Source organism: Jaculus jaculus, chromosome 9 (assembly GCF_020740685.1).
Source record: "Jaculus jaculus isolate mJacJac1 chromosome 9, mJacJac1.mat.Y.cur, whole genome shotgun sequence".
Lineage (NCBI taxonomy): Eukaryota > Metazoa > Chordata > Mammalia > Rodentia > Dipodidae > Jaculus > Jaculus jaculus.
In genome coordinates this window covers 126,499,046-126,508,189 of record NC_059110.1, presented here as the reverse complement: position 1 = coordinate 126,508,189, position 9,144 = coordinate 126,499,046, and the positions used below count along the sequence as shown (strand labels likewise).

At 51.2% G+C, this 9,144-nt stretch overlaps 1 protein-coding gene across 1 annotated transcript in view; it reads right to left on the bottom strand.

The window, feature by feature from the left end:
• Nucleotides 1-734: 734 nt before the first annotated feature.
• Nucleotides 735-9,144, bottom strand: part of LOC123463554 — a 189,873-nt gene continuing 181,463 nt past the window's right edge. The window contains exon 5 of the mRNA XM_045159571.1: nucleotides 735-1,226. Within this exon, the coding sequence (XP_045015506.1) occupies nucleotides 1,072-1,226 (155 nt within the window). The 3' untranslated portion in view covers nucleotides 735-1,071. The remainder of the gene's footprint in view (nucleotides 1,227-9,144) is intronic.

Sequence of the window (9,144 nt, the reverse complement as noted above, 5' to 3'; positions counted from 1 at the left end):
GAACCGAGCCTCGAACCGGGGTCCTTAGGCTTCACAGGCAAGCGCTTAACCGCTAAGCCATCTCTCCAGCCCTCATGCGTTGATCTTGATCAGTCTCCAAGTGTCACCTGAGAGAGGAGCATTTTCTTTCTCTCTTTCTTTTTTTCTTTCTTTTTTTTTTTTTTTTTGAGGTAGAGTTTCACTCTAGCTCAGGCTGACCTGGAATTCACTATGTAGTCTCAGGGTGGCCTTGAACTCATGGCAATCCTACCTCTGCCTCCCGAGTGCTGTGATTAAAGGTGTGAGCCACCACGCCCAGCTTTGTGTGTGTGTATGTGTGTTTTGTTTTTTTGTTTGTTTGTTTGTTTTGAGAGAGGAGCATTTTCATAGCCAACTGCATTTGGGTCATCAGAGATGGAGAGGACAACAGGATTCCCCTCTGCCTTTCCAGAGATACGCGCGTGTGTGTGTGTGTGTGTGTGTGTGTGTGTGTGTGCACGCGCTTCCCAAACAAGACAGGCAGGATGAGGAAAGCTTTAGCTCTCACCACTCAGTTCTCCTACCCAGGCCTTCTCCAATGGCCTGACCTCCGACAGCCCGCAGGACTGCCACATTGTTTCATGCGTCACTCTGGGACCCCAGAGGAGGAGGGGACGAGGAGGGAGGGTAGGACTCAAATGCCATTCCAGGACCGTGTGCCACGCGCAGACACTGGCCTCTTTACAAGGAGCAGGAACAAAAGCCAAGACCCCAGGTGAAGCGAACTATTCATTCTTTATCCGGCTGGAAGCCAACAGAGCACATCAGAAGAACCAGGACCACCGCGTCCAAAGGCAAGGTGAGCATTCGAAGGCCAGGTAGGGGAGGGCGTGGTGCCAGGGTCAGAGTGGGTAAGTGTCCTGAGCAGCTGCCGCAGAGGACATGTCTTCCACAGGCGCAACGGTGTCTATTCCCACGCAGGCTTGCTGCCATGCGTGTGTCTGCACGCTCAGGTCAAAGCACGCTGTTTCCTCAGGGTGATAGACCTTGGCTTCTACCAAATGTCTCCACAGCCCAGAAGTTTCCATAAGTCTCCAAAATAAGAATTCTCCATCAAATCCAGGACTCTGGCCTTGCAAGAGGTGGCCTAAGCCCAGCCTGGCCCTTCGAGGCTTCCTGGGAGCATGGACTGGTTCCGCAGGGCCTCCTGGTGGGCAAGCGTGAGTGGTGGGTAGGCAGCAGCTGTCCTCGGTCAGCCTCCTTCGGGCCTGCGGACCAAAAGACAGCACACGAGTTAGATGGTGGTGTGGGCTCTTTCCACCAACAGCTACGGGCGTGGACATCGGTCTTCTTGCTTCATTCCATCCAATTCTAATTATGGCTGTAACTGAACAAAACGTTCAAAACAGTATTGTAGTTAAGGAAGAATGAAAGGAGAGAGAGCGAGGGTGGAGGGAAGAGATTGACTCGTCTGTAGCTGCCAAGGAACTCCCAGTACACAATGAACCCCAACGTAAAATCCCACTGCTACACTCAGAGCTGACTTTTTGATTTATTAACTAATTAATTAATTAATGGTACTGTGGATTAGACCCACAATCTCACACATGCTAGGCGAGCACCAGATACCACTGAATAAAATCAGCTCTTAAAAAAATAAATAAATAAATAAAACAACTTTATTTTGAGACAGGGTTTCTCCCTAAATTGTCCAGTTAGCACTGGAACTTATACGGAGCCCAGGCTGGCCTCAATGTCACAATCTTCCTGCCTCAACCTCCCAAAGGCTGAAATGACAGACATATGTGAACACGCCCTTTTCCAGAGCTGACTTATTAAAATCCCATGGAATACAACCAGCCCACGGGGAAGTGGAAAATCCTAATTTTCACCACGTCATTATACACCTGTGACAGATGGGCAAGGAGGTGTCCTTTTCAGACAGGAAAGCTGAGGTACACGGAGTGCCAGTGTCCTCAGAACAGAAGGGTCTGCTTCCACATCCCCACGGCTGCCATGCGTCTAAATGCTGGGAGAATGGACGCAGAACGGATGTGGGCCCCTCAGAAGAGGGCAGAAAAGATCAGGCCTGCCTCTCCTCCCAGTGCTCACAGCAGAAAGGAAGCATCACTCCGTCCCCCAGACTTCCTTCCCGCTCCTCATCACCCCATCTCTGCTGAGCAGCAAATAGCTTACTCCTTTAGAGAAGTGCCCCCACTTCAGTGAGGCCTAGGACTGGCCACTGGAGAAGGGGACTGTTCCCAGATGGAGACGCTACAGTCCTAGGATTCCAGCAAGTACTGTCAATCCACCACGAGAAACTGCGACAGCTCGCCCCGATGTGACCTTGCTAGGCTCCATGCTGGGACTGAGAAATAGGCCCATTCTTGCCGAGCATGAGGGAAGGGCTACCTTGGTCACAGACTGCTCAGGAAGGCGTGAGCCAGGACCCAGATACGGGGGGGGGGGGGGTGAGGGGAGAAGCGCTCTGCTTTTTCAGACTCTGGAATCCCACAAACTTGCGAACACAGTCCCAGTCAAACCCTAGGCAAAGGGTCTCCCGGAGAGGACAGAGAACTGTCCGTAAGCACAGTGACGAGGGGAGCTGTGGGGAGCAAGGGCCCAGGGGCTGAGCAGGGAGAAGGCGCTTGAAGACATTTCACAGCAGGAGGGCTGGGGAAAGGAGGCAGCTGCAGTTTAAAGTCTTACAAATGAAAAGACCAAAAGGCTAATGTTTAGGCAGGGGTTTTCTGATTGGTGGCCAAGAAGGAAACCATGAGTCTTTGCTCCAAGGGTAGCCTGGAACCTCCAAACACTCCCTCTCATTTGGATCTGAAAACACCCCCACATCATGTCAAAGCTCTGGACCCCTCCTCTGGTTTCCTTCCCCTCCCATACAGCCTCAGAGCTGTCTTAGACAGACCCAGGAGCCTTCCCCCTGGGAGAAAGGCCCTCAAGCTGCCAGCACATTAATTGGCAGCAGTTGGAACTTCCTTCTTGTTGCCCAGCAACTCCATGCATTTGGCTGTGGGGCATGTAAAACAGGGAGTGTTGCCTTGAGCAAAACACAGACCGGAGGGGGTAGGCCCTGGGGCATCAGTGCCCACCCCCAAGAAAGTGAGGTTAGGGTATGAGCAGATATGTCCCTCCCCCCAACCTGGCATCTGTATGCAGCCTGAGAGTAGACAGATCAGAAGGATCACGAAGGGTTCCAAACTACACCGTCTACTGGGCATGCTTCCCCATCCTCAGTGGTCGCTCCACGCAAGAGCAGAATCTGCTGCCTTGGCCCTGGCCCATCTTCCTGCCTCCCGCACTGACCCTCCCTCAGACCTTTTTCTCTTTTTCCTTTCTTTTCCTCTTGCTTCCTTTCTTTCTTGCCTTTACCCTTTCCTTTCCTTCCTCTCCTCCCTCCCTCCTTCCCTCTCTCTCTTCTCCTCCCCTCCCTCCTTGTCCATCTTTCTTCTCTGTTCATTTCTTTTTTTTTTTTGAGAAGGGGGGGTGTGTCTCACCCTGTAGCCCAGGCTGGCCCCATGAAGTCTGGGCAAGCCTGTCCCTGCCTCCTGAGTGCTGAGATGATGTAAACACAAGCCACCACACCTTTCTTCCAGCCTCTTGGACAGCAGTTAAACACACATGTACAGATGACAGTTGGAGCAGCCCAGGGAAGAAATATGGGGATGTGGAAAAGACAACCTCATCCTCATTCTGGGCCCCACAACCTGCATGGCAAAAAGGGCTGTGCAGACACAACAAAGTTAGAGCTCCGAGGCAGGAGACTCTCCTGGATCACCAGGCTGGTCCTCTGCTTGGGTACCAGTGTCGTGAAAGATGGGCCAGGAGGCTGGCCCCACGCAGGCAGCAGAGTTGTGGAAGCAGAACTGTGAGCTCAGCTGCATCGAGGAGGAGTCACAAGGCCACCATGCAGCTAAAAAGGACAAGGCAGTGAAGATTCCCTTAAAGGAACTCTAGCCCACAGAAACTGGCCTCAGGGCTTTCTGCATTTACCTCTACTTCCCCACTGGTTTTGTTTTTCTTTTCTGACATCTCAGTATCTCTTTATACGTGGTGTATGTGCATGTGCACGCTTGGATGTCTACATGTGGTCACACAGGCACACGCAGGCGCACATGTGTAGAGGCTGAGGTTGACGTCTGGTGTCCATTCAGTTAGATGAGCCAGCCAGCAAGCCAGGGGGGAGTCCCCCTCAGCGGTGCTGGGACCCGAGGGGTGCGCCGCCATAGTCTGGTATCCTCATGTTCGCGCTGAGGGTCTGAACTTGGATCTCCGTGCCTGTGCAGCACGCACTCCACAGCCCCGTGGGTGCCAGGCAAGCGCCCTACCACTGAGCCACACTCCCAGCCCCTGCTCACCACCCACGAAGATTTGCCAAGACACATTTCAGTAGGAAGCAGAGTGGACCAGAGGGGACGGGGTCAGGAAGGCACCAGAAAGGTCTAACCAGCATCCTGTTGGCTCTGCAGAAAGACAGCAACAGAGGCAAGGGACAGCTCAGGCTGTGGAGCCAACTGCTAAATGCCACCATGTTCTGGTTGAAGCTTGGGCAGGTGGCTTAATCTTTGAATGCCTCAGTTGTTTGCAAAATAGAGATTAATATTATCATCTACCTTGCAAAAGCTCTCAGGATTAAATGAGATAATACGTGAAAGGCACCTGGCGCATGGAGGACGCCAAGTCAGTGATAACACTTAGCAAAGATCAGGCATTCCGACCCGAGCAGAAGGTGTGTAGTCGCCCACCCTGATATCTAGCCTACCCCTTCCTATTTGGTACTAGAGCTTGGAATTTTGGCTGGCATGAAGTAGTTCAAAGTAAAAAAAGATTACATTCCCCATATTCTTGGGCAGCCAGATATAGTCATGTAAGTATGATTTGTTCATTACGATGTTAAGCAGAACTATTGAGGGGTAATTCAGAGGAGACTGCTCAAAAGGTACTTGATCAAGCTTTAATTTTTACCAGTCTACCTTTAATTCCTTCTGTTTCAATAAGGACATGAGCCAGGCGTGGTGGCTCATGTCTATATTCCCAGCACCTGGGAGGCTGAGGTAGGAGTATGTGAGTTTGAGGCCAGTGGCCTACAGAGTGGGTGCCAGGAATTCTAGGCTACAGTAAGAACCTGCTTCAAAAAGGAAAAGCAGTAAGAGGCTGTGTTGATGGCTCAGCAGCTAAAGGCACTTGGTTGTAAAGCCTGCTGGTTCAGGTTCAATTCCCCAGTACCCATGTAAAGCCAGACACAAAAAGTGGCACAGGCCTCTGGAGTTCATCTGCAGCAACAAGAAGCCCTGGTGTGCTTATAGAGTCACACATGCAAACAAATAATTACTTTTTTTTTTTTTTTAAATCAGCAAGGACATGATGACTGGTGCTCCAGCCACCATCCTGGTTTACAAGGGACATGGTGAAATGATGGGAGATGGGACCTCTGGTCACTCTGGTGCTGCTGGATTCGTCCAGGATACAATTCCTCTGGACTGCTGTTATGGAAGAGCACAACGCTCTTCTGTGTTAGTCAAATCCTTGCTTGAGAGTTTTCTAGTAATCGTAATAGATTTCTCAGTCAAAATAGCTCGGGACCATTAGTTTCAACATCACATGGGAATCTGTTAAAAATGCAAGTTCCAGGACTCCACCACACGCTTATCAAATACAAAACTCCAAGTGTGGAGCCCAATGTTCTATGCTATTTTGTGGTGCTGGAAATTGAACCCAGGGACTCACGCATGCAAGGCAAGCACTCTCGACATGCCAAGCTACAACCCCGGCGATCCATAGTTTAACAGGCACTCCAGGGGTTCTGAGGTCCATACAGGCATGAGCGCCACCAAGCTACAGCAAGCTGTCTCCTCCAGGCATGCATGGAGCTGGTCGCTCTTCATGTGGGGCATGGACCACAGCATCCCTGGCCTCTCCACCCACCAGCACCACCCATCCCAGGGTGACTGCGAACAATGTCGCAGATAATGCCATCCATACATCTAAGATGAGTGGAGAGCCAGCAACATCACTCCTTGTTGAGACGCTGCCCTGGAGTCCTGTTTCTTTCTTGACCTTGGCTGCTCACCAGAATCCCCTAGGAAGCATTTCAAAGTTCCAACGGCCATCCCAGTGAAGGAGGACGTCACTAGATCAGGACCAGGTGGATCCAGGGTCTGCTGCCCATGCCCACGAGAGGATGTGCCGTGGGCCACACAAAGGCACTGCTGAGTCCAGCTATAGGTGCGGAGGGCGGGGGGACACACGTGCTCCCAGGCACTAACTTTACTGACAGTGACTGTGCAGACCTGGGGCCCAGCATGTGGGTAGCCAGATAGGATGGCATTCCTGGTATCTGTGTCACCTCATGACCCGCAGGGTGGACACCTTTCAGTCTCTCACGTGAGTAACAAAGTTTCAGTTTCCTCTTCGAATAAACAAAAGCATCCAATGAGCAAAGTGACTAATCTAGAAAGACCGATCTGGGGCAGTGGGGCCTGTTTTAAGCTGCAGGAGCATGAATTCCTGAAGAAAGGCACACTCAGAGCAAGAAGAGACTGAGTCTATTCAATGCAGCCTGGGAAGAGAGAAAGGGGAAGAATTAGATGAGAACCCAGCCATTAAGAGACAGCCTGAAAACCTGATGTTTTGACTCATAAAAATAAGGGAGAGGAGCTGGAGGAGGGGGACAGGTAAGGGCAAGGGAAGCAGGGAGGCAGGGGAAGCTGGGGGGAAGAGGAGCTGGAAGGGAAGGGGAGTCAAGGGGTGGGGGAGCAGCAGGAGAAGGAACAGGGGGTACGGGAGGAGAACAGGGGTTGTGGGGAGGAACAAGAGGAGTAGGCAGTATGAACAGGCTTTTGATGTACTATGTCATGGCAGGACCAGAATGAGTGGCTTCCCTGTCCCCTTACCTATTTATTTCAGCCCACTTACTCCTCCTCCTGCCCAGGTGGGAAGATGGAGGGCCAGGCATGAGTCTGCAAAAGCACATAGAAGAAGCCAGTGTGCCTCACAAAGGTTGCAGTGCAAAAAAGCAGGATCTGCCTGCCCCTCCACCTTTTCCCAGAGGTCCTGACCCCCCCCCCATCCCTAATGCAGCTGCCTGGGACTAGGAAGATGAAAACTACCTGCTCACTTGCTCCAGCAGTAGCAGAGGTGCCAGGAGCCCCTGCCCCCCATGTCCCCATCATCCTCCCCTTAACCGAAGCCCTCCCTAGAATGCCTCTCCCACTTGGTGAAGATCTCTGGGATCCCTCCAGCCTCCACACTTCTTGTGCGAATGTCCTGACTCTTGCAAACGTGTTAAAAAATAAACCTGAAAAGGCTTCCAGATGTTCTATTTGTATTGTGGTGTTTCTTTGCTTTGGTCTCCAGAGGCCAATACATAACACACAGCATCCTGACTGCCCAGAGAAAACAGGAGGCAGCCACCAGGCCCAGCCAGGAGGAAGCAGGAGAGTAGCTCTCCACCAGGGCCACAGCTCCCCCATGAACTCTTCTTTGGCAGAAATGCAGTCCCCACAGACCAGCATGTTTCCTCCAGATGACATGTTGGGGTTCATTCCATGTCACGGCCAAGTCTTCAAAACCCTGCAGAGGTTTGGGGTGATGGCTCAGTGAATAGAAGAGCTCACTGTGAAGGCATACGATGTCAGTCTGGATTCCCAGAACCCACCGAAGGCCACACACAACAGGGCACATGTCTGACCTCCACGCATCCACAGCAAGATGGAGGGGGACAGGAGAGCACCCTGAAGTTCACAGGGCATCCAACGTGGTGTATGCAGCAGTGAGCAACTGAAGACCTCAAACAAGGTGGACGGCAAGGACTGACACCTGTTGCTGTACTCTGAGCTCCAAACATGTAGCGGTGTGTGTGTGCCCATATTCACATACACATGAAAACACACACACACACACACACACACACACACATCTTTTAAAAGTCTACATTAGAGTAGATCTGAGATTCCCAAATAACTTATAGATTTTATCTTTTCTTTTTTAAAAAACTTTTTTTATTTTTAGTTATTTGAGAAAGAGGAAGAAAGAGAAAAAAAGGAGAGGGAGGTAAGGAGGGAGGGAGGGGGAGAAAGAGAAACAAAAAAGGGAGAGAGAGAGAGGGAGGGAGGAAGGGAGGGGGAGAGAGAGAAGGAAGAGAATGGGCATGCCAGGGCCTTTAGCCACTGCAAACAAACTCCAGACACATGCGCCGCCTTGTGCATCTGACTTACGTGGGTCTTGGGAAACTGAGCCTGGGTCCTTTGTCTTTGCAGACAAGCGCCTTAACCATTAAGTAATCTTATCAGTCCTTTTCTTTTTAGAAATGTTTTATTTATTTTAGAGACAGAGAGGAAGGGAGTAAGACAGGAGAGACAGGGGTGATTGAGAGAATAAGAGAGAGAGAACTGGTATACCAGGGACCTTGCTACTCAAATGAACTCCAGATGCATGTACCATTTTGTGCACGTGGCTTATGTGGGTATTGGAGAATTGAACCCAGGCCAGCAGGCTTTACAAGCAAGTGTCTTTAACTGCTGAGCCATCTCCCTAGGCCAGATTTCATCTTTACTGAACATCGACCTCATTTCTCCATTCAAGTATGACTGGCATACAGAGGAAAGGACAAAATGGCACACGAGTGACCTTCACGCTCATGCTTTGATATGACCACATGAAGGGAGATATTAGGAGCCAGGCCAGCTTGAGGAAGGGAATGGAGTCTGTGGCTTGTCAAGGCCCCTCTGGGGCTGGTGGCCTCTGATCTACAGAAAGGTAATTGCCAACGGGCCTGCTTGTGCACACAGAGCCACACACGCACCCTTCCCAACACGCACACACCTGAGGGCCCAGGATACTTTGCACAAGGTGACGCCCGCTCCCTTTGATGCCCGCCGGATGTGTTCCCATTGGGTGAGGACCAGACCTCAATAAAACCCGGTATTATCAGGAGGCGGCTGGTTTGTGATTGCGCTGGCCTGTTATCTCTGGCCTGGGTGGGGCCACTTTGCGGTTCACCACTGAAAAGTATTAACTTATAGGTAGATCAAAGACCCTTCCGAACCTGCCAACCTGGGTCCCTTGTTGGTCCCCCAGTGGACTGCTCCTAAAGATGGACTTTCAAGATAACAGGTATCCCATTCCCACACTCCCTGTGTCCTCTCCTTATTGTGCACTATGTCCCTTAGG